This window comes from Rhizophagus irregularis, chromosome 26 (assembly GCF_026210795.1).
Source record: "Rhizophagus irregularis chromosome 26, complete sequence".
NCBI classification, from domain to species: domain Eukaryota; kingdom Fungi; phylum Glomeromycota; class Glomeromycetes; order Glomerales; family Glomeraceae; genus Rhizophagus; species Rhizophagus irregularis.
The window spans coordinates 878531-906501 of NC_089454.1; the positions used below are offsets into that span (position 1 = coordinate 878531).

At 24.1% G+C, this 27971-nt stretch overlaps 2 protein-coding genes across 2 annotated transcripts; both read left to right on the forward strand.

The window, feature by feature from the left end:
* Positions 1-7689: 7689 nt before the first annotated feature.
* Positions 7690-8388, forward strand: OCT59_017365 (uncharacterized protein; the record flags this gene model as incomplete). The annotated part of the gene is made up of 2 exons (XM_066137438.1): positions 7690-7974; positions 8044-8388. 2 exons carry the CDS (start codon positions 7690-7692, stop codon positions 8386-8388), a joined length of 630 nt encoding a protein of 209 aa, XP_066004023.1.
* A 98-nt stretch (positions 8389-8486) lies between these two features.
* On the forward strand, positions 8487-8933 carry OCT59_017366 (uncharacterized protein; the record flags this gene model as incomplete). Its single annotated transcript, XM_066137439.1, has 2 exons — positions 8487-8577; positions 8803-8933. The coding sequence occupies 2 exons, from the start codon at positions 8487-8489 to the stop codon at positions 8931-8933; spliced, it is 222 nt and encodes a 73-aa protein (XP_066004024.1).
* Between the last annotated feature and the right edge of the window lie 19038 nt (positions 8934-27971).

Here is a 27971-nt window from a genome sequence, read left to right on the forward strand (position 1 = left end):
AAGCTGTGTGATCAATTTGAATCTTTTAGTACTAAATTCTTAACAATGCGCAACTCTTTATGTCATAAAAAATTTGAAATAGAATGGAAAGCACTTATCAATGAATTTCTAGCCTGTGAACAATATCTTACAAGAGTTTTATATTCTTGTAAGTATAGTTGGGCACGTTATACTATTAACCAAAATTTCACTGCAGGAATTCAAAGTACACAATGTGTAGAAGTAACTAATAAGATAGTTAAAGATAAATTAAATAGATCTTCACATTTGACTGATGTTGTTAGAGAATTCAAAAAACATTTGATCAACAATCAAAAAAAGCAATATTAAGTGAATGTAAAAATGAAATTCTAACAAGAGGAATTCCATCTATAATGGATGAATATTTTCCAAATCTTGATAAGATTCTGCAAAAATATTTAACACCACAAATTCTTCAGAAGCAACACAATCAAATGGTCTAATCATCATGTTATGATGTCATATTAATTGAAAATTGAATACTACTTTTGGAAGTAAGTCTTAATTTCATTATTAATGAAGATAATTAAGACAATTATTAACAATTAAAAAAATTTTTTAGATAGAAGATAATTCTTACCAATAAGAAATAGCTAAAGAGGATGATTATGATCAACCTCAATCTTTATTTTTTTTATTGATTGAAAATATATCTCACAATAATATTCAACAAGTATGGAGAGTGACCAGACATCGTGGGCAAAATTCAGATCCACAACATATTGTTCTTCTTAATGATGGTTCACACTTATGCACTTGTCTTTGGTTTATCAACAGAGGAATTGTGTGTAGGCATTTTTTTCAGGTTATGTCTTACTCATCTAATGCACAATTTCATATTTTACTTATCTCTCAATGGTAGTATAACAATAATAAATATAGTATTGAACAAGAGAAAAATATGATATCAGTATAACATATTGGAGAAAGTGAACTAAATGAGTTAGAACAACCTTTACCTCATCAGTTATTATTATTTCAACACCTCAAAAATTTTAGGCAAACGCCTAATATTATACAATCGCAGGGTCCTAAATAAAAATATGGATTTGATATGAGATATGCAAAAAGGGCTCTTGATTTGGCTATTCGAACTGATAAAGTTGATGAATTTGTTAATTAAGTTAAAAGTTTTATTGAAAATGCAAAAGCAGAATTATCTGAACTGCCAAAAAATATGGTTTCTATGCATATTGGTGATCCATTGAGGGTAACACATAAAGGTAGACAACCAAATAGATACAGATCATGTGGTGAACCCCAAAAAAAGAAAGTAAAGCATATTCAAAATATAATTAATATCACCAATAAGAATTATGAAAAAGAGGTTGTAATAAATCAAATCAGTAATAAGAAAGAAAGACATTGTAAAAAATGTAACCAAGTTGGTCACTATACTTCACGATATCCAAATAACTAACTGATAATAATTTGTAAATTTTTCTTTAATAATAAAATGTTATATAACTATCCTTTAGATATCGAATAAATAAATCAAATAATTAGTATGAGCTACTTTAACTATTTCGTTTAAGTTTAAAAATCAATAAATACAAAGTCATGTAATAAGATTTTCAATTTTTTTTATACAAGTGAAATAACCCAATTTTTAATAAATTATATATATTATATATAAGTAAAATCACTTGAATGATTTCACCTGGAAAGCAAATTAGAAACACTCTTATTTGTATTATGTTTTACAATTTTTACAATTATATATATATAAATAAAAATTTTTTTATGAATTTTTTTAAATTGTAACTTTTTTTTCAAATATACTATTAAACCTATACATCAGAAAATTTGTTTAGACATAATTTAGTATAATATTTTGAAGGTGGTGTAAAATTTTGAAATATTACACTAAAAACAAGATCCCAGACATTACATATATAACTCATAACTGATCTGCATGAATTTAGCACTTTTTACTCCTGCTAAAATAGACCTAATTTGCTAAAAATCAAATTATCACATTTTAAATCTATACTAATTTGCTAAAACTCAAAATATAAGTATAACTTTTTAGCAAATTGGCCTAAATTTCAAAAAAAATCACATTTTTTGTGATTATCTCGGCATTTAGTGGTCCAATTTATGCGAACTTTTTTTTGTTTTGTAGTCCTTATCAAGCTCTACAAATTAAAAAAAAATCCGCATAAATCGGATTACTGGATGCCAAGATAATCGCAAAAAACTGAAAATAAAAAAAATGTTGTGAAACTAATCAGACGGTTTTTGGCCTGCATTATGCTTAATTTTGGCCGGAATTATACTTAATTTTGGCCAAAATATAACCCGGACCCCGAAACTAATATTTTTAAAATATTATCAATAAAAGTTAAAAAAAAGGATAAGTTAAATTCAAAAAAAAGTACCAATTTGCTCAAATATAAAATATGACTTTGTGAGTTATATATGTGATGTCCGGGATCCTCTAAAAACATAATATTACAAAAGTTTATGCTCTTAAATTTGAATAATTATAGTAATTTAATAATATTTCACTATCTACTGATCCAATTAAGATGATCTATAGCTCATTGGAATCAGCTTATCAAGATGAATTGAATGTTAGTAAAATCGCATCTTTATGTTTGATAAATAATTTTCTATTAATTTAAAACTTTATTGCATACTATAAAGTGTTCTATCAACTGTAGAAATGCGATTTTACTACCATTCAATTCATCTTTATGAGTTGATTCCAATGAGCTATAAATTGTCTTGATTGAATTAGTAGATAGAATAAATTACTATAATTATTCAAATTTAAGAGTATAAACTTTTGTAATATTATATTTTTAGTGTAATATTTTAAAATTTTATACCACCTCTGAAATATTACACTAAATTACGCCTAAACAAATTTTCTGATGCATAACTCAATTTCAAATAAAATTTATAGAAAAATTTGTGTTTTTTATAACATTATTAACTGTCTAATTTCCAAAGTTTATATTTTATATTTAATAATTTTAGAGTGTAATTTCCCTATTTTAGTCAAATGAAATCACTTTTTTTATTAATTAAAAGTTATTCAATAGAGCCAAAACTACTTGTATATTAATTTTTATAAGTGTAAGTATAATACAGTCAAATCTTGATATAGCGAACCCTTGATATAATGAATTTTTCAGACAACTATAATAAATTTCCTCTTGCTATAATGAATTAACCAATCAAATCTCTTAAAATCTTCACTATAGTTAGGGTCTGAAACCTAGGGTTCATTATAACAAGAGTTGACTGTACATATAAAGAAATCCATATTTTTTATAATGATACTAATTTTCAAAATTTTTTTTCATTTATTAATTTCAAAGCATAATTTCACTACTTTAATCAAATAAAATCAACTTTCTAAATTAATTGAAAATTGTTCGGAAATGTCAAAACTACTTGTATGAAGAAACTTACTAACTTCAGAGTGTAATTTCACCATTTTGGTCAAATGAAATTGACTTTCTAAATTAATTAAAAATTGTTTAGCAAGGTTGAAACTACTTGTATATTAATTTTCATAGGTGTAAATATAATACATATAGAAAAATCTACATTTTTCATAATGGTATAGTGCATATCACTTTATTTTATAATGATCATTACTAAATTAGGATTTATTACTTCTAAATAAGGTAATAGTCTAACTTTATTTAGTAATTAAAATTTTGATCATAATTTATTATAACAAATAAATCAATATAATTAGTTATAATCAATATCACATAGAATAATTCTGAAATTTTCTTATTTATATATAAGTTAATATAAAAATATATAAAAATATGCTAACTTTAAACTTTAATTGCCGATCTGCATGTGATCAATAGAATTTACATAGTAAAATGCGGCATTGTGTTAATTAATAAAAAAAATGCCATTTGAAATCTCTGTTTCCCCAAGAAACAACAATGTCAAATACATACATAACTCCCAAAAAACTTGTTGCAACTGGCGCTATTATATCAGAACTTCATTATTATGTCCATATTTATATGACTTGTTTATTATTTTTTTAAAAAAAATTCAAGATAACTATTCCTATTTTGAGATTACGCTAAAACTTAATAAAAGTCCTTTTATTATTCATATATTTCATTATATTCATATTTTTACAAACTGGATATATTTGTAAAAGAAAAAGAGATATAAAAGTGCGTAGTGTTATTAAAAATGTAATAGTTGACAGAAATAATAATCAAAAAAAGTTTTATAAGCATCAAAGAAAAGTTAAAGAGCTAGAAATCGTTTATACCATAGAAGTAAAATACTAGTAAATACTATGAAATCTCCATTTTCCACATATAAAACTTTATAAACTGCAAAGAAAAAAAACTTTTTATAAAAAATTTTTTTTCTAAGATCTTAAACGTATATTGCAGGTGTTAAATTATGTAATTGTATAACAATATGGTTGCATTTTATTTGATATAAAAACATGATCGACATGGCTTATATATAAATGTTGCGCCGCATTTTATTATATAAATTCTATCGATCACATGCGGATCGGCAATTAATAACTTTTGAAATATGTTAAATAAAGGAAAAGTAATCTGATAATTTGAAAGAGAAGAACTCAAAGTGTAATTTTATCAGTTTACATTTTTAATTATCATATAATTTTAACAAGTAGTTAGCTTTTTAAAATCACTAATTTTATTTGATGAATATAGATATTATGCACCATATTAACTTTCAAATTTTTTTTTTATTTACTAACTTTAAAGTATAATTTCACTATTTTAGTCAAATGAAATTAATTTCCTTTATTAATTAAAAGTTGTTTAGCAGTATAAAAGAACCCTGGATATCATATATATAACTCATAACTGATCAACATGAATTTAGTACTTTTTGTTAGAACCCCGAATAATACTAATATAACTCACAAGTAAACTTTAAGTACTGAAGTAAAAATACATTTTATGACATAACTCTATCAATATTGAAGCTAGGAATTCGATTTTACTATTATTAGAATCCTCTCATTGAGATGAATCTAATGATATAAATTTATTAAAATTGAATTACTGGTTGTGCTAAAAATAGAGGTATGGAGGATAACGAAATTTTGAAAACACCCCTATAATACACAACTTTTGAAAAATTTTAATATAAACTCTATATAAACTCAAATGTGAGTTGTATCAGTATTGTTCAAGTCCTTTTTTGCTCCTGTTAAAATAGACCTAATTTGCTAAAAATCAAATTATCATATTTTAAATTTATACTAATTTGCTAAAATTCAAAATATAAGTTATAGTAAAATTCTAAATAATATAGGTTTAAATTTGCTTAATAAAATATAATTTCAAATTATTTGTAGATCAGTAAATTTAATTATCAATTTACTAAAATTAACAATTTTTTTTTTTATTATCAATAAAAAAATAAATAATTAATATAAATTAAATTGTTAATTTTTATAATTTATAATTAAAAATATATAGATTAGGCCACTTCAATTTAATAGTTTGTTTAATGTACTCCACCCACCTTATTTTTGAAAAATTTTTAAAAATAAACAAACATATGTTATATCACATGACTTATAATAACATCACTAATCTGTATAATATTTAAAAAAATTTCATTCCAGTGCATTTGAATCTACCCATATGGGTTAATTTGTCTACCTTTAATTAAAATATTAATTTTATTACATTTTTATTATATAAAATACTATATAATATACAGTAAATTGGGAATGAGTATTAAAAAATTTTTATTTAATGTTATTATACTATAATTTGGTAAAACTTTCTTTTAAATTAATATAATTCTTAGCACTTACTAGTATATATGTAAAAAATTTATATCTCAACTTAAAACGTAAATATCTCCAGATCCAGTGATCCAATCGGCAAGCTCTTTTTTCGTTTATATAGACCAGATCAAGGACTTCCCAAAGAGCCTAAATTTATACAAAATAGATCAGTGGATCCCAAGATATTTGCATTTAAGCATGTTAAAAAGTTTGTACCTCAACTTTAAACGTAAATATCTCCAGATCTAATGATTCAATCAGCGAGCTCTTTTTTCGCCTATAAAATCCAGAATAAGGGCTTTCCAACAAGCCTAAAATTATAGAAAACGGATTAGTGAATCTTGATATATTTGCATTTAAAGATGGTAATACAAACTCTGACATAAAATAATTATTTTTATTGTTTGAAAATATCTATTATAATACTATCTTTTATATGATATTTTTATTATACTTTTATAAACATTTATAGCTACTAAGGCTATATAAATTTTTATTTTACTTTATATTTTATTAAAATATACTTACTTTTTAATAATATATGTTAAAAATTCCATACATCAGGAAATTTGTTTAGGCATAATTTAGTGTAATATTTCAGAGGTGATGTAAAATTTTGAAATATTACACTAAAAACATAATATTACAAAAGTTTATGCTCTTAAATTTGAATAATTATAGTAATTTAATAATATTTCACTATCTAATGATCCAATCAAAACGATCTATAGCTCATTGGAATCAGCTCATCAAGACGAATCGAATGGTAGTAAAATCATATCTCTATGTTCGATAGATGACCTTCTATTAATTTAAAACTTTATTGCATACTATAGAGCGTTCTATTAACTGTAGAAATGCGATTTTACTACCATTCAATTCGTCTTGATGAGCTGATTCCAATGAGCTATAGATCGTCTTGATTGGATCAGTAGATAGAATAAATCACTATAATTATTCAAATTTAAGAGCGTAAACTTTTGTAATATTACATTTTTAGTGTAATATTTCGAAATTTTACACCACCTTTGAAATATTACACTAAATTATGCCTAAACAAATTTCCTGATGTATATATGAGAAATGGGTTTTTTATTAGTGAAATGGGTTTTTTTACAGCTTTTTTACATTTAATAATTTAAGTTTCGCAAATGTAAATTTTTGTTCAACTTATTATTTAGTCAAATGATCATCAATCAGATGATTTTTTGGTATTACAAAATAATTTTGTATAACAAAAATTGTGAAAATCAATCAAAACTTTTTTTAATGCTGAGTAAACAAATCAGTCCATATGCAAAGAAAATATTTCTAGTGGTATAATTAATAAAAGTAATATATGTAAACTTATTAATTGCATTATCTATAATAAATTAAGATGTATTTTTAGTAAAAATGCATTGAATAATAAAGAAAAAACTATATTCATTTTTTAAATGTTTACTTAATTTGATTCCCTTTCTCCTATCAATTTTTATATAAAGTTAGAATATTAAACAAACTATTAAACTAGAGCGGCCTTATAGATAAAATAATAATGAGGGTCTTCACAAAATTCGTGATTGAGATTATGATTGAGATTATGATTGAGATTAGAGGTTAATCTGGTTTCACAAAAAACATGATTGAGATTAAGCTTAATCTCAAGCTGATCGTGATTGAAATTTTATATGAAATTTCAATCTTACTCATCAAGTAAGATTAGAATAAAATTAGCATTCTTGGCAAATTTTCTTGAATTTTTTTTTTCAATTTAAAAAATGTATGCATATTTTTTATTTAAATACTTTTTGAATGTGAAACTATCGCAAAACGCGAACTTTTTTTTGTCATTTTCCTTAAACCATTTTCTTTTAAACACTAAAAGTTTGTGATCTTTTTAATAAAAAAAAATGGAATCTACCCACGAAAATAAAAAAGATAAAAATACTGAAAAACCTATTAAAACTTCAAGAGTCAGATGGACTGAACCTGCTATTAAAGCTTTATTGTCTTTTCTTCTTGAACATAAAGAAAAGCTTGAAGATTTAAAGTATAAACGTGATGCTACATCTAATCCAAAGAGTGTTCAATTGTGGAAAGATGCTGAAGCTTTTTTTTTGACTTTTGAATTTGAACAATTTTATAGTGTTGTTCAAATTGCTAACAAGTGGAAGAATTTAGTAGATAATTATAAGGTTTTTATTTAAAATTAAATTTTCTTTACTTATTATTTAAATTTATTAATAAATTTTTTTTTATTTAAGTCGCAACTTGCAGCTTCAAAAAAAAGTGGTAGACCTCTCATTGTTATTCAATATAAAGAAGAGATTGAGGCAATTTTGAATAAGGATAGGCCTACATTAAATCCAAAATCTTGTATTGATTCTTCCATACCCTTACCAAGAATAAAAAATTTTGATCTTGCGCAAGAAGATTTTAAAGATAATAACAAGACAGAAATTACATATGAATTTCCTAAAATTGGTAGAAAATATACAAATAAATGTGAAAATAAAAAAGTTGATGTTAATGTAGATAATCAAAGCAGAAAAAAATCCAAAAATCATGGAACTATTTTGGAAAATACTATTCAAAAGTGGATGGAGTAACAAGAAATTAGGCAAATAGAATTTGACAAAAGAAGAAAAGAAAAAGAAAAAAGAGATCAAAGGGAAAGGTCAGAATTGCTTACAATGAAACATCAGATATGATGTTATTTGGTTTATTAAATAATATTACAGAATGTTTGAGTTCTTCTCAAGAAAATTCAAATAATCAATCAGAAAAAAATTTACAAGGTATTTTTTATTAATTCCAATGGTAATATTAAGTTTATTTATATGTCACGTTCAAATTCAAATGTTTGTGTTACGTTCAAAACTTGATTTTTGCATCACATTTAAATTTTGATTTTTGTGTCATGTACAAATTCAAATTTTTATTTTATGATCAAAATCTGATTTTTTATATTAAATTCAATTCTAATTTTAATTTAATTAATTTAATTTTAATTCAATTTATAGATGATTTACCTCAATTTTCTTCAAATTTCATGTACTTGCAAAGAAATTTACAAACATTTTTACCATCTTTTGTACAATTGGATGATTCTGAATATAAAAGTGATAGAAATGATAGCTCATGCACCCAATAATAAATAATGTAATTCTTTTAAATGTTTTATGAAATAAATTGGAAAATATATGATGTTTGTAACAATTTTTTTAATTCATTGATTTATTACTTAATTATCATTTGTATTTAAATATCTCCTCTGATGATTATTCCATAATGAATCACATATTGCATTTCTTATAGTATTACCTTCTGATGTTTCATTAACATTTGTTTCACTATTTACATCAGTTCCTGTATCATGATATTGTTCTTCTGGTGGTAAAAAATTGCGTCTTTCTTCACAAATATTATGGAGTATACAACAAGTAGTTATGATATGTGGTATTATTTCAAATGAAACTTCTAAACTATGAAGAAGACATCTCCATCTACCCTTTAATAAACCAAAAGCTTGTTTTACTTTGATTCTTGTTTGTAAATGTTTACGATTGAAATATGTTTATTTTTGAATTAATCCTCTACCTATATCTATTAACCAACTAAGATTCGGATATCCTCCATCACCTAATATGTATTTATTATTAAAAGTTGTTACTAAATTATTAAACTTATTATATAGATTAGAATTTACTAAAATTCTACTATTATGTGTAGAACCTGGCCAACCAACACATATATCTAAAAAACTTTTTTTATGGTTAACTACTGCTTGTAAAACAATTGAATAAAATCCTTTTCTATTAAAATAATCTACAGGAAATAGATGAAGTGCTTTAATTGGTATATGACTACCATCAATAGCTCCAATAACATTAGGAATTCTTCCAGTACCTTTGAATCCATTTGTAATTTCATTAATTTCTGATTCTGTATTTGGAAAAACAATTTTTTCCACTAGAAATTTTGTAACTATTACATTAATAAAATCTCTTAATGCATAACTAAAAGTTGATTCTCCTATTCCAAACCTATTACCTATAGACCTAAAACATTCTTCAGTAGCAAGAAACCATAATGACGCACCAACCTTTGCTTCCCATGCAAGTCCAACTATACCAGGTCCTGTAATTTCTCTTCTTAAATGTGGTATTATTTTACAACATAACCATTCAAATGTAGACCTGGTTAACCTAAAATGTTTTTTAAATTCAAAATCTTGCATATTTAAACATATTTTATTAAACCAATACTGAGATATTAATCTATTTAATCTTCTTAAATTGATGCACTCATTAATTTCTATTCTATTAAGTTGTAAATATAGCAAGTTTAAAGGTAAAATGTTAAAATTTTCTTCCTCTTCTTCTTGTTCAGTTTGATAAGTAGCAATTAAATTTTCTTCAAATTCATTATATTTAATAAGTATAATAATTATTAATATACAAATTGAAATTTGGAATTCCCTGTTCATTACTGAGAAAATAATATGTAATTATAAAAATTTATGTAAAATTTTAAAAGAAAGTACGAAAAAAAAATTTTTTTAAAGCATAACGGTAAATCATTAATCTAATGTAACACAAAAATTTGTGAATCAAGATTGAAACATTAATCTCAATTTCAAGCTGATCTCAATCCCAATCTCAATCCCAATCTCAATCACGGGTTTTGTGAAAACCCCCAATAATAAATTAAATATAAATAATTATTAAAAAATAAAATGTTGTGAAACTAATCAAACAGGGTTTGGCCTGCATTATACTTAATTTTGGCTTAATTTTGGCCAAAATAATATAACCTAAACCCTGAAACTAATATTTTAAAAAAAAGTACCAATTTGCTCAAATATAAATATAACTTTGTAAAATCAACACAATTTGCTAAAATTCATAAGGGTATTGCTAAATATCATTAGCGGTGATCATCACCACACCACTTAATTCTGGCCGAAAATTATAATTTTGCGAGCTTAAAAATACATCATAAATTTTTTTTCAAAAATTTCAATTTAAATAATAAATGTGTAAAACAAACCTGAGTAGATACTAATCACACTAAAATTTTGAAAATTCGACTAAAAAAATTTTTTTTTAAAACAAAAAATTGTATTTTGCTTATAAAATCAATTTTTCCTATTTTTCTCAAAAACTATTTAAACAACAGCCTTTATAGTCTAAGGCAAACTTGTTTTACCCATAAATTTACATATAATAATAATATTTATATTATAATTAGAATAATATCTCAGTCAAAAATTTTTGAAAATTCAAAAAATATTTTACATGTGATAATGATCACTACTGGTGATATTTAGCAATATCCAATTCATAATTATAACTATTAATTAATTTTCAATTAATTTGCTCTATTTAAAATTATAAGTTTAACCTAATTTTGATTGAATTTGCTAAAATTCAAATGTGAGTTATATATGTGATGTTTAAAGTCCTAATATAAAATCTACTTAATATTTATAAGATTTATCACATTTTTTATAATAATACTAATTTATAAATTATTGTATAATATATTATTATTACAATCAGTTTGCTTTATAATGAATTTTGATTTAATGAATTTTTCAATATAGTAGATCTTTAACATGATATTAATTTTAACATATAAAAAAAATCTTCTTATATCAAATTTTACTAATTAAATATTATATACTATTTAATGAAGTAAATATACAAACAACATATATAAAGTAATTTTTTTTATAACGAATTTTTTTACAACAAATTTTATTTTAATATAATAAATATATTTGTGATATAAAATTTTACCATAAAAGACAATTTACATTAGATTTTCTTCAAATGTAGTAATCTTACACTTTTATATAAACAAAGATGTTCATGTTTCATGTCTTATATGTCTTTTATTATAAAATGGCAAAGGTAAATACAAAACAACCTAAGGGGTATGCCAGAAATCAGCTGATTTGAAAGGAGGTGGTGGAGTTAAGCTTTAGATCAGGTCTATATATATCACGTAATATTTATATATCTAAATATAAATATAAGTAATTTAATTATTTTTATATAATTATTATAATGCAATTATCTTGACTTCTAGTGATCCAATTTTAATAACCTTTTTTTTTTAATTTATAGCACTCATTTAGTTTTATAAATTTAGCTTTATAAAACAAAAAAAAAGTTTGTTCAAATTAAATCACTAGAAGCTAAGATAATTATATAATATTAATTATTATATATAATATTTAATATTTAATAGTAATAATTTTTTTAGCCAATCAGATTTCAATCAGGTAGGAATGGAGTTAAAAGGACCGGGAAAACTTATAATAAAAGTCACCGGACAATAGTAAAATGATGGTTTTGCCCAAATTAATAAAAATTTTTCTTAAGTAATTAAACTAAAAATCTAACAAATCATACAGAAATGTCTGAAAAATAAAATGAATCATAAATTATTCTTTTAATATCAATATTAACTGAGATCATTAAATTTTCTGAAAAAAAATTTATAATAACGCGAACCACTTTTTAAAAAATTTACTAATTATGCGAACCACCTTTTTGTGTTATACAGAATATATAAAAATCTAAATTGAGTGTATAAATTATGCATTTAACTCTAAACTTAAACAGATAAGTTTAATCCACATATTTTGGCTTCATTAAAAATTGTATATATAAAAAATTCAATGGATTTTACTAGTGTGCCGGGTACTCAGTGACCTCCATTATAGGTTTTCCTGGTCCTGGGTTAAGGCTACTAATTGAGAGAAATCAGCTGATTTCTGGTATATCCCTAATAAAGTTTCTAGAAAATGTAAGTTTCTTACTGCAATACAAAAAAAAGAAACATGTTTAAGAAAAATATTTACACTTTCTTTAAAACAAAGAAATTAGCTAATGAATATAATGTAAATGAAGGGATGATTAGTAATATTTTTAAGGCAAAAGACCATTTAGCTTACTATGAATATTAACTTACATAAAACTAGTTTAAAATGTAAAAGAAAACTCCCTTTTACTACTATTGAAGAAGCTTTAGTTCTTTGGGTAGAAAATACACTTCAGGTTGGTCTTATTATTACTGATGATATTCTTTCAACTAAAGTCTTGGAGTTTGCTTTTTTGTATAATAAAGAAAGATTTAAAGGATCTGATAGGTGGATTGATAATTTTAAAAAACAATATAATCTTAAGTATAGGGAGGCAGCCAGTGTACTACTTCAGAATCTTAATGCAATGCATGAAAATCTGTGTCAAATTTTAAAAGATTATGATCCTAAAGATATTTTTAATTATAATGAGACAGGTCTTTTTTGGAAAATACAGCTTAATCGCATTATATCTAATGGTCCAATTATTGAAACAAAATAATTAAAGGATCATATAACTGTTTTATTAATTTGCAATATAACTGAAAGTGAAAAGTTGCAGCTATTGTTTATACATAAATATGAAAATTCCCAAGCTCTTAAAAATATTGATAAGAATACTCTTCCAGTAAATTATTATTGAAATTCAAAGAGTTGGATGCAAATGTCCATTTGGAATGAATATCTTAAAAAACTTGATTTAAAAATTAGAATGCAAGATTAAAATATTATTCTTCTTATTAACAATACATCTACCTATTCTCCTAATGTTAAAATTGAATTTCTTCCTCCAAATACTACTGCACGTCTTTAACCATGGGTCTGGTACAAAATCCTGAATGGTAAAATCCCGAACCTGGCAGCATTATGCTTAATGCTGGCCAATTTTTCGGGATTTTGTACCATTCAGGATTTTGACATTTGGGATTTTGTACGGATCCCTTTAACCATGTGATCAAAGAATTATCAACAGTTTTAAAGTAAATAATATTTGCATTATTTTTTTATACTTCAACAATTGAAATCAATTTTTTTTATTTTAAATATAATATTAAAAGTTATTATTGCGTAATAAAATCAAAGCTTTTGATAATTATAATAAATATGACATTAAACTTGTTGAAATTAACATTAAAAAGTGCATCAAATATGTTGCATATACATAGAATAATATTATACAATCTACAATTGAAAATTGCTGGTTAAAAGTAGATATTTTACCTAAAATGAAAATGATGAAATTGACATAAATTTTGATGTTAAAATCTTAGTTCATCTTGATTATATAAAAGAATTGGAAGAACTTCAGGATTTGATTAATGAACTTGGTCTGCTGATGAATTTGTTCAATATGATGATTTTAAACTTACAACAGAAATAATTTCTGATAAAAAAATATTAAGAAAGTTCTTCCTAATAATCAAGAAAAGGAAACAGAAGAATTAGATTCTGATTCTTTGCCGCCTATTACTCACAATAAAGCTGTTGAACTTTATGATAAAGTAATCTTATATTTGGAGCAATAAAAAGATAATCTTAATGCAAAAAAAGAAGAACTGAAATTCGTCAACAAGTTAAAAAAGAAAGCTTTGAAGCAATAGTTTATTTTTGCAAGACATATGAATCTTAATAATTTTATTAAAATAGCTTAATTTCATTTTTTATATAATACATAATATAATAATTGTAATAATAATTACAAAAGTAATAATAAATAATAAAATACTAGTATAATGTTTGATATAATTTTGCATATTGTAATTATTTTTTTATTTAATAAATTTTATATAATAAATATATATGTATACTAAAATTTGCTATATTATAATGAATAATTTATTATAGTAATACTGAATTTTTTTATAACAAAGGTCATATCATTTGGTTATAGAATGAGCTGACTGTATTAGTTTTTTTAAAATAAAACAATTTTTAAATTTTAATAAATTATGTTAAATAGGTGAATTTTACTTTTAGTGAATTTACCTTTGATGAATTTCATCACTGGTGAGCATTAAAATCACTCTTATAAAAAAATAAAGCAATTTTGGTAAATTTTTTTCAAAGTGATTTAAATTATACATTATTATATAAGCTGATTTGTCTACCTTTAATTAAAATATTAATTTTATTACATTTTTATTATATAAAATACTATATAATATACAGTAAATTGGGAATGAGTATTAAAAAATTTTTATTTAATGTTATTATACTATAATTTGGTAAAACTTTCTTTTAAATTAATATAATTCTTAGCACTTACTATATATATTAAAAATTTATATCTCAACTTAAAATGTAAATATCTCCAGATTCAGTAATCCAATCGGCAAGCTCTTTTTTTGTTGTTCATATAGACCAGATCAAGAGCTTTCCAAAAAGCCTAAATTTATACAAAATAGATTAGTAGATCCCAAGATATTTGCATTTAAGCATGTTAAAAAATTCATACTTCAACTTTAAATATAAATATCTCCAGATCTAATAATTCAATCGGTAAGCTCTTTTTTTACCTATAAAGTTCAGAACAAGGCTTTCCAACAAGCCTAAAATTATAGAAAACGGATCAGTGAATCTTAATATATTTACATTTAAAGATGGTAATACAAACTTTGATATAAAATAATTATTTTTATTGTTTAAAAATATCTATTATGATACCATCTTTTATATGATATTTTTATTATACTTTTATAAACATTTATAGCTACTAAGGCTATATAAATTTTTATTTTACTTTATATTTTATTAAAATATACAGTCAACTCTCTTTATAGTCACACATTTGGGACAGTCCATATTTGGTGATTATAAAGAGATGTGACTATATAAAAAATTTCTTATATTTGTATATCATAATTCCGGCCAAAAATTAACATAATTTTAGCCAGAATTATACTTAAAACTTTATTGTATCGTAACTTCGCCAATATTAATCGTAGAGAGATGATCTTACCGCCATTCGATTCGTCTTGATGAGACGGTTCTAATGGTATAAAATACGTCGAAATCCAATCACTAGATTAATTTCCGAAATTAAAAAAATATTAATGGTTTTTGTGTAATAACTCTGCCAATATTGATCCTAGAAAGACGATCTTACTACCATTCGATTCGTCTTGATGAGACGAATCTAATGGTATAAGATACATCGAAATCCAATCACTAGATCAATTTCCGAAATTAAAAAATATTAAATGGTTTTTAAGTAATAACTCCATCAATATTGATCACCGAGAGATGAGCTTACCACCATTCGATTCGTCTCGATGAGGCGATTCCAACGAGCTATAAATCGTCTTTCCACAATCACTAGGTACCGAGAAATCTAGCAAAATGTTAAATGGCGCAGTAAACGTAAATCAAGAAATATTATAATGCCGATGTTTAACATTTTGTTGAATAACTCGTCAGCCAGTGATCGGAAAAGGATAAAACTACCACCATTCGATTCGTCTCAGTGAGACGATTCTAACAAGCTATGATACATCTTTGTATGATTATTAGATGCCAAGTTATTTAATATATTCTTTATATAACTGTGATTATAAACGGTTCTTTTTAATATAAGATTTTTGAGGATAGGTGTGATAGTGACTATAGATAGATTGTGACTATATAGGATAGATTTTAATAATAAAGTGTTTTGAACATTCAACTGGTGTGACTATATAGTAGAATGTGACTATAACGGGAGTGACTATAGAGGGAGTTGACTGTACTTACTTTTTAATAATATATGTTAAAATTCCATATATATGAGAAATGGGTTTTTTATTAGTGAAATGGGTTTTTTCACAGCTCTTTTACATTTAATAATTTAAGTTTTGCAAATGTTCAACTTATTATTTAGTCAAGTGATCATCAATCAGATGATTTTTTGGTATTACAAATTTGAGTAACAAAAATTGTGAAAATCAATTAATAACTCTTTTTAATGCAGAGTAAACAAATCAGCCTATATTGAGTGGTAGGGCACACTGGGAATAATCCCAAACAAGCGAGTCTGTACTATCTCCTGTTCTTTTTGTCTCAGTAGTCACTACTATACCATTGTGATCTACAACTGTACGCAAAGGAATTGTGGGGCTGTAGTGACTTGAGTGAGTCTTAGTTTAGTTCTGAAGTGTGAATGTTGGTACAGAAGGGTTTCTAGATGATTGCCATTACATCTGACATCAAAAGTCCTTCATTACTAAGACATGCCAGGGTGGCATATAAATTCGAGCTTGTCTTGCCTCTAGAATGGATAAAGGATAAGTAAGGGGTTATAGCTAACCAGTTAGTATTCCGTTGATGGATAAGAACTATCCTGAGGTCAAACTAAAATGGCAGTTGTAATGATATTTGGTCAGGTTGCACATACCAGTTGGTTGGTATACGTTAGTCAACTAAATGTACCTATGGACTACCATGCTATAAATAGGTTCTTAAATGTAAACCTTTACCTTAAATCAAATATAAAAACAAATCAGCCCATATGTGCAGCAATTATTATCATTTATTAATTATATATTAGAAGCATATTGGCTGATTTGTTTACTCAGCATTAAAAAGAGTTATTGATTGATTTTTACAATTTTTATTACTTAAAATTGTTTTGTAATACCAAAAAATCATCTGATTGATAATCACTTGATTAAATAATAAATTGAACAAAAATTTACATTTGCGAAACTTAAATTATTAAATGTAAAAAAACTGTGAAAAAACCCATTTTACTAATTAAAAACCCATTTCTCATATATATGGAATTTTTAATATATATTATTAAAAAGTAAGTATATTTTAATAAAATATAAAGTAAAATAAAAATTTATATAGCCTTAGTAGCTATAAATGTTTATAAAATTATAATAAAAATATCATATAAAAGATGGTATTATAATAGATATTTTCAAACAATAAAAATAATTATTTTATATCAGAGTTTGTATTACCATCTTTAAACGCAAATATATCAAGATTCACTGATCCATTTTCTATAATTTTAGGCTCGTTGAAGCTCTTGTTCTGGACTTTATAGGCAAAAAAAGAGCTTACCGATTGAATTATTAGATCTGAAGATATTTACATTTAAAGTTGAGGTATGAACTTTTTAACATGCTTAAATGCAAATATCTTGGGATCCACTGATCTATTTTGTATAAATTTAGGCTCTTTGAAAAGCCCTTAATCTGGTCTATATGAACGAAAAAAGAGCTTACCAATTGGATCACTGGATCTGGAGATATTTACGTTTTAAGTTGAGATATAAATTTTTAATATATATAGTAAGTGCTAAGAATTATATTAATTTAAAAGAAATATTTACCAAATTATAGTATAATAACATTAAATAAAAATTTTTTAATACTCATTCCCAATTTACTGTATATTATATAGTATTTTGTATAATAAAAATGTAATAAAATTAATATTTTAATTAAAGGTAAACAAATCAGCCTATATGAAAAGTGTAGAATTTAAAATAAAATTGTTTCAAATATATAAAACTCTAGTGTTCCAAATTCTACTTTAAAGGAACATTCTAAAGCTTCAATACTCAGTTTTAGGCCTTTTTTGCTGAGAAGCTCTCAAGTTCAAATGAATAAAATATGGAAAAGCTGTATTTAATGTCAGTAACTAAGGTTACTTGACTAAACCTCTTCAAAATCTTACGATTAGTTTCATCAAAATTTTACTATAGATTTATTATAGTTTTGGCAGAGTTTTGGCAGTTTCAGCATTTATAATAAGTTTCGGCAGTTTCACCTTTCTCCAAAGTTTCACCAGTTTTTTAATATAACTTTAATATAGTTTTGGCAGAATTTCACTTTTCGGCGAAATGCCAACTTGCTTAAACCCCTAGATTTTGGCAAGCAACCTTATCAGTAACTTAAGTAAAAGTTAAAAGATGGATATTTGCATTGAAAATTCTATTTTTCTTTTTTAAAACTTTTTGCATTAAAAGTAAAACAATAATTTTTTTATATTGAAAAGAATTTTGTTGAGAATTATTAAAGAGCAGAATATAAAGTACAATAATGAAAAAGTGTTATAAAAAATATGTAAAATCATATATGAACTTAAGAATATTCTATTAATTGTAGATCATTAAAGAAAAAAAGTGGTTTGCAACTCATTTTTTTTTTCATCAAAATGGTAACTTTATGATATTTTTTTGGCTAATCAGATCATTTATCAGTCTATCAATTGAGGTACTTGAGAATACTCTATATAAAAGTTAATCTATTTTATATCTGCTAAAGTGTAATAAACTAATAATAGATATATCTTATAAGTTTATTAAAGTCTGAATAAAAGAAAAAAAAGAAAAATAGAAAATAAAATAAAAATAAAAGATAAAAGTTGGTAATAAAACCATCTACAAAACTTCTAGACGTCTAAAACTTCTATAGATCTTATAATTTAAATCTGCCAGGTTATTATTAGTTTTCTTAATATTAAGCAAATTTCAGCTAAAAGCCTAAAACCATTAGTTTATCAATATTATCTAAGCTCATATCTATTTTTGTGATTTGCTTGGCTATCTTTTAATTCTTATCCAACTTATAATTAATATTTTGCATAACTTTTAGTTTTACATTTTAGTTCTGTTTCTAGAGTAGAACCTTTTTTATTAGTTTATTATTAGACCAATTCAATGAAGGCATAAAGTATTTTGTCTAAATACCCAAAAATTCTTGCACATTAAATTTTGTATTAATGACTTTATTTAAATCCACTTATAAATTGTAATATATAATTAATTTATAATGCTTTTTGTTTTAAATAATTTTGAAAGCTTTACAATCTAAAAGTGAAAGTAAAGAGTAGGCCAGATTCTTAATGAAATATAAATACTTGTAGTAATAAAGTCAGGAATATTCATCATCACAATAGGACCCCGAACATTACTAAAACAACTCAGATTCCATGTAACTAAAATTTTAAAATGCGATATCTCAGTCAATATTACATCTAAAAATATGAATTATATATCAATATGTTCATCTTGTTAAGACGAATCCAACAAGCTAAAAATTATTAAAATCCAATCATTGGATCCCAAGATAGTAAAATTTGAAGCTAAAATTTACATATAACTTTATATATTTGGAATAGAAATTAATTATAAGGTTTATATAAATTCAGATCTAAGTTTTTTTAGTAATGTTCAGGGTCTTATCACAGCCTGAAATCTCTTACATTTCTTGTATTACTTTAAATTTCAGATCGTTAAAAATTACCTTACTGTCAAATCTCTTAAAGAAGCTGTTTAAATTTTTTCATTCTATTATTCTAATGCCATTTCATTAAGATCGATTAACACAGTAATTGTAACATATTTCTTTTGTAATTTCAATTTATTGTAATTACATAGCTCCATTTTTTAAGATAGGTAAAAATATTGAATTGAGATTATATAAAGAAGATATTATAAACAATTATTTTTTAGATATTATTTTTAAAGGTCCAATTATAATTGAATTAATTATCTTTATTATATTGTATTATTATTTTTTCATTTTAATTTGCAAGTTTTTGCTAAAGCTTTTACTTTTTAAAGTAGATTTTTTCTGCTATTTATTTTCAAAAGATGTGGATCTGAAATTATCGCAATCTATATTCTGTAAAACTATTTCAATATAACTCATTTTTCTATTCTTGTCTTTTAGAATAAATAATGCAACTTTTACATCCAGTTTGTTTGTTTACATTATATCAAATATCCCTATAAAAAATATTTATATTTAAAATATAATTAAATTTTTTTTATTTCAAGTCCCCTCATCAACAGATTAAGCAATTAAAACAGAATAAACAACAATCAAAGAAGAATAATATATCAAATTCACAGGAAGATTAAATGGTAGAGTTTGGTGATACATCATTGGAATTGAATTCAGTACAACCTGAAAACTTAAAAATGAAAATCTCATATTATCAAAATGCTACAGAATGGAAAAAAAAACTCATAACAACTGGTGATTTAATTGAACTTATAAAAAGACAATTTAAAGTATAATAACATTAAATAAAAGTTTTTTTAATACTCACTCCCAATTTACTGTATATTATATAGTATTTTGTATAATAAAAATGTAACAAAATCAATATTTTAATTAAAGGTAGACAAATCAGCCCATATGATATGTTTCTTTAAAATTATATTTATTAAAAAATTTTTTTTACATAACTTTTTAATAAAGTCACGTGATATGTGTACACCCCATGTAAATTAAGAAATTTTCATTTAAAATATACTTAAAATATATTTAATTTAAAAAATTGTGAAATACTTATAATATATTTAAAATGTATTTAAAATCATCTTAAAATATATTTCTAATATATAATGATTATTCCAGTTTGTTTACCAGCTACAATTTTTATCGTACTACAAAGACAAAAATTTTTTACTTCTTTATTACGAATTCGGCATCTGATGACATAACAGGTACATTAGTAATGTATATTAAGCATGGTTCATGATTTCTAGTTTGAGAGAAAGAAACAAACTTTAGAAACATATTATAACTATTGTTATTTTATTTTTATTTTTATACTTAAATTATACTTAAATTAAAATTTAAGTATATTATAGATATATTTTTTACATACTTAAAATATACTTAAATATAATTTAAATATATTTTAAGTATATGGGCAAAAATTAAATATATTAGACATATATTTTAAAATAATTTTAAATATATTTTAGATATATTAAAAATATATTATAAGTATTTTACAATTTTTAAATTAAGTATATTTTAAATATATTTTAAATATATTTTAAGTATAATACTTTTTATAAGGTATAATAACTATTAATAAGTGATTGGTGTTTAACTTCTTCAATAATTTTCATTTCTGTAGATAAGAAATCAAAATAGCTAGTTAATTTTGTTAACATGTTCTTATCACCCTATAAAAAGTATTATACTTAAAATTAGGGATGCCAAAAGTTCGGTTATAACCGATTATAACCGGTTTTTATCGGTTCGGTTACAGTTCGGTTTCAGTCCAAGACCGACCGGTTAACCATCGGTTTTATATATAAAAAAAACTGACAAAAAAACCGATCAGTTAATCATATATTCCAAAAGAAAAAAATGTTTCTTTCGTTAATTATATTGAGAATACTATTAAAAATTATGATTTTGGTGTTTATTTATATATATAGTATTCTTATTTTTGAAATAATAAGAAAATTTTTTACGCGTCAATCACGTGATTTTTCGTTCCACTGAAAATAATTGCAAAATTGACATTATTATCGTAAAAGAAAATTATAATTTTAAGGAATATTATCAAATAAAATTATAATTAACACTTTCTAATATTAGTTCATTCAATTTTGCAGTAATTTTGCAATCGGTTTTGCAATTCAGTTTTATCGGTCAGTTTTGCAGTCAGTTCAGTTTCAGCTGAAAACCGCGGGTTTAAAACCAAAACTGAACCGAACCGACCGTTGGCATCCCTACTTAAAATATACTTAAAATATATTTAAAATATACTTAATTTAAAAATTGCAAAATACTTATAATATATTTTTAATATATCTAAAATATACTTAAAATTATCTTAAAATATATGTTTAATATATTTAATTTTTGCCCATATCAGATATACTTAAAATATATTTAAATTAAAATTTAAGTATATTATAAGATTTATTATAAGTATATTTTAAGTATGTAAAAAATATATCTATAATATACTTAAATTTTAATTTAAATATAATTTAAGTATATTTTAAGTATTTGGGCAAAAATTAAATATATTAGAAATACAGTCGTCCCCCCTCTATACCCCCTACCCCTATAATGCGAACACCCCTATTTAGTCATATCATTCGTGCAAGTCCCGTTTTTTTAAATATTAAAATGCCCCTTTTGTAGTCACAAATCGATTATAGTCACTATCACACTAATAGTTAGTCCCGATATAATAATTAACATATGAAAATTTCCCCTTACATAGTCATATCACGTGATTAACAATGTATTCGGAAAATATATCGCGCGTTTTGTGCATAAAATGAATTTTCCTTTTAAGTTGATAATCACCACATGTTTCGAACTTTTTCTTTACAATTTTTATTTGAAAATGTTTTATTTTTCGATTTCAAACTTTTTTCATTACATAAATTCATCCTTTTACAAAAACTATCTTTTTCACTTTTTTTTATATCTAATATAATGCCACCTATACGTTTACAAAAAGCAAGGAGAATTCGTTCTGCCATTAGTAATGAAATAAAAAAAGAAATATGTGAATATATAATGGCAAATAGTAATGTGAAACAGGAAGAAGTTGCACTTTACTTTAATACAAAATATAATGAATTAAACATTGATAGATCAACTGTATCAAAAATATGGCAAAATCGTGAAAAGTGGATGGCAGTTCTTTCAACTTCACAGACTGCATGTACATTTCGTCATCGCTCAGTTCAGTATCCAGAACTTGATAAGGCCTTGCAAATTTGGACAGCACAAGCAGTGACCGCTGGACTTCCTTTAACTGATATGATTTTACAACAAAAAGGAATAGAACTTGCACAAATGTTAAATATTGGAGAAAATCAAATAAAATTTACTAATGGTTGGGTGTACAGATTCAAAAAACGGAATGGACTTCAAAGAGTTAAGTTTTCAGGTGAGGCTAATAGTGCCCCTATAGAAACTCTTCCAGAAGAACGTGTACGTCTTCGTGCACTTTTAGCTAAGTATGACAAGGAAGATATTTATAATGCAGATGAAACTGGGCTTTTTTTCCGAATGGAGCCAAACCAAACATTGAGTACTGGTGCAGTTGCGGGGCGTAAAATGGTAATTTTTATTGTAATAATTTTTCGTTAAAATAACTCTTTAAATGTTTTTTATTTTTCTGTAATCACTTTTTCGACAAAATAATTATTTTCTGTAGGGACAAAAGCCGAGTTTCTGTTTTATTTTGTGCTAATGCTACAGGATCTCATAAAATTCGTCCTTTGGTAATTGGAAAATCATTAAATCCCCGATGTTTTAAAAATCTCAACAAGTCAACTCTTCCAGTCATTTATCGAGCCAATTCAAAAGCATGGATGAGATCTGATATTTTCATTGAATGGCTTAAACACCTTGACTATTACTTTCGCACAATGGATAGAAGAGTTTTACTTCTTATTGATAATGCAGGATCCCACTTTAATCCAAAAAGATTTAAAAAAAATGATGATATGGATGATGAAGAAATTTCAGAATCTGATGACGAACAAGAATCTAAAAAACAAAAGAAAAAAGAAAAACCTGCTGTTGATCTTACTAATATTGAGCTTGTTTATCTTCCACCAAATACAACCGCTCATCTCCAACCTATGGATGCAGGTATTATCCATAGTTTTAAAGCTAAATATAAACAAGAATTTTGTAGACATTTAATTCGGCAGTTTGATTCTGGAGTTGATCATGTTAAGTAAGTTTAAAAAATTAACATTATTTTTCTATTAATGTTATTAATTTATTATTTTATTTAGAAATAAGTTAAACATTAAGGAGGCAATTGATTATATTGCTGAATCATGGAATAATGTCACTCCAACAACAATTCAAAATTGTTGGATCAAAACAGGTATACTTCCATCTTGTGATGATGATAATACGGATGAAGAAGATTTAGATGATGATGAACTTGAAAATCTTCTTATTAATTTGCCGGAAGAAACTGCTGATGTATTGGAATATTTTCAGTTGCTTGATCGTGAAATTCCAACTGAAGAGCACCTTACTGAAGAGCAAATTATTGATATGGTGCGAAATGAAGAAAATCAAGTAGAAGAAAGTGAAGATGATGACGAAAATGAAGAAATTCCTCTGATATCAGGTGAAAAAAGCAATTAATGGGTTGGAAACTTTTGTTAATTATTTTGAACAACAAGAAGATTCCGAGTTTAATATTGGTGATTTGCGTATTTTTAGAAAATACTTACGAGTAATTAGAGTTGAGAGATCAATGCAAAAAAGCAAAGTACACTTGATGGTTTTTTTGATAGGTAAATAACATTAATATAATTTTTAATAATTGCGAGATGTAATACTTTTATTAGTTATAATAGTTATAATAGTTATAATAGCGTAAAATAATAAAATCGGATTTGATATACATATTAGAAGGCAACGTGCTTTATTTTTATCATGTTATATAATTATATTTAATTTTAAAATAAAGATTATTATATAAAAATAACAAATAAAAAAAAAATTTATAGTCACGCTAATACAAAAATTTTATATATATGTGACTATATTGTAAAAGTCTCATATAAGCACACCTCTCTATAGTCACAGCATTGTGTGGTCCCAAGAGGTGTGACTATAGAGGGGGACGACTGTATATTTTAAGATAATTTTAAATACATTTTAAGTATATTATAAGTATTTCGCAATTTTTAAATTAAATATATTTTAAGTATATTTTAAATATATTTTAAAAAGTTTTTAATTATATTTTAAATATAAATACTTTTTATAGGGTCAGCTGACTTTTTTTTCAAAATTTATTTTAGCTTTATCCTCATAAATTATTTCCAACTGAAGTATTAGTAAAGAAAAAAGTACATATATTAAGTATATAAAGTTGTTGTCTGATTTAACTTATATAAAGTTAAATAAAGGTAGATTTATTATTAGATATAGAAGCTATATAGATTCTTATATATAGTCAGACCCCTTGCTATACAGTTATACACTTATACCCTATACAGTCACACCTCTTTATAAGAACTTGATTTTGAAAAATGGTTTTAAATACTATCAAATTACCTCTCTATAATCACAATTTGACTATAATCACTATTACCACATAATCCCAAATAGATATATCATTTCTATTAGTGATTAGACTTCTATTAATCACATTATAATTTCAGCCAAAGAGCAATTTCACCCAAAATTACGAAACATATAATTTTTTCTTTCCTTTTTAGGAATTAATATTACACAACATTCCAACACAAAATCGGCAAAAAATTTTTTTGTGGAACGGCTATTACCAAAAAAGAAAATATTCGTAGTGATCAAATTATAATTTACTAATTTCAGCCAAAATTAAGATATAGTACCTGTATATAAATACATTCCTATACAATCACTGATTTTATAGGAACCAATTAGGTGACTATATGGGGTCTGATTGTATTTTATACTAAAAAATTTTTAGAAAAAATAATTCATATAATTGGCAAAAAGAATTCTTAATTTAAGTTATTTATTATATTATTTTTTAATATTAGGAAATAAAATTTGTGCGCACCCGCGCATGTGCGCACCCCTCCATTTTTGGTAATTTTTATATAGTAAATTTGTCGATCATCAATTATCACGTGACTTTAGTAAAATCCCGATTTTTTTAAATATTCATACTACAACTCTTACGTATATATTATAGAGCCTTAAAATTTTATTTACTATGCATATTTTTGCCTATTCTACAACTTTACTTAATGAGCCATGAAGGGTTTAGAATATCATTTTTGACTTTTATATATAATATATCTATGGGGATGCGCACATGCGCAGGTGCGTACAAAATTTAAACCCTTAATATTATATTAACTAATTAAATTATAAATTAAAAGTATATTAATTAACTATAAAATTTGTATATTGAAGATTTATTATTATTATATAAAATTTAAAATTAATTAAAATTTTTTTATTAATTATTTTATTATTATTTTATTATTATTATTATTATGAATTTTGCTAACTTTCTTTCTGAAAGATGTCATCTAGGTAACGTCACTTATACTAAAAATTAAATTTTATAATTTTTATAACTGTAAATTTCACTTTTTAAATGATATCATCAAATTTAATAACTCCAGCGAACCTAAATCTTACTCTAATTCTAATCTCCTAACCATAATTCTAATCTTAACCTAATCCTAATTCTAATCTTAATCCTTTAAACCTAAATCTCTAAATTCCTAATCCTAACCTTAACCCTAACTAATCTAAATTTGACTACTATTTTTTTATGAGTGATGTAATATACATATGTATCAGGTTTACATGATTCAATTTTACATAAGTGATGTCATCTAGGTTAAATCACATGGGAAGAAAATTAGTTTTATACTATTATTATTATACTTAAAAAAAGCAGTATACAGTTCACCCTTTTTTATATAGTGAATAACTCATTATAATGAAGAAAAGTCTAGGTACAGATTTTTTTATAAATAATAATTCTTGATATAGTGAATTTTATAATAAATTTCTGTATCTTATAATTTAAATTTAAATACTAGAACCAGTATTAATAAAATGATCTTTGATTAAAGATGTAGTATGTAATTGATAATTACTAACTTGTGTTGTAATAGTAAAGGTTGCAACTTATTACTACTTTTAAAGTTAAAGTGTTGTAATATTACAATACTTTAAATATAATTATTCAAAATTTTCTTTTTGAAAAATAAAAATTATAAAAATAAGTTTTTATAGAACAAATATTATTATAAAAAGAAATGATTAATATATTATAATATATATTTGTATAATTACAACACTATATAATAATTACAATACTAGTAGTAATTATAATACTATATAATAATTATAATATTGTGTTGTAATTACAACAAAAGTGTTGTATATATGTTGTAATAATTGCAACTTTACAACCTTCTAAAAATAATTACATATCACATCTTTACCCTTGATATAGTAAAGATTTTTGCTATAATGAATTTTTCAAATGTTATACAATTAATTAGTGAATTTTTTATCATGTATAATTTATTTGAATTTGAATTTATCTTTAGAAACTAGAATTATTTCATGATTTAAACTAAATGGAAAAGTATCATATTTTATTTTGATTATAATAAAAGTAATCCTGATCTAGTTAATTATTTTCTTTACACACTATGCCCAAAACTCAAAATAAAAGTACTTCGCATACTCAAATAATCATAAGCAAAGGTATAATATCCTAAGAAAAAACTTTGCCAAAAAGAGCCTTCTTAACCCTTGCCCAAAAACATAAAATATGTCTTAAAAAAGTTACTGAACCTTCTCTAAAAAATAAAAAACTAGTGAAATTATTTGATGTTAAAGAAGGATATATTAGTAGTACATTAAAAAAATTACAAAAATGACTTGAAATTGATCCTCAAACACCTGAAGCTAAAGGTAAAAAACAAGTTAGGGTGATTTTTCCAGAAATTGAAAAAATATTTACATTATGGGTATTAAAAGTTTTGAAAAATAGTGTTGATATTGTGACACGCTGCCCATAGGATATTAAAATAAAATATCGTATGTTGCCACCGACGTG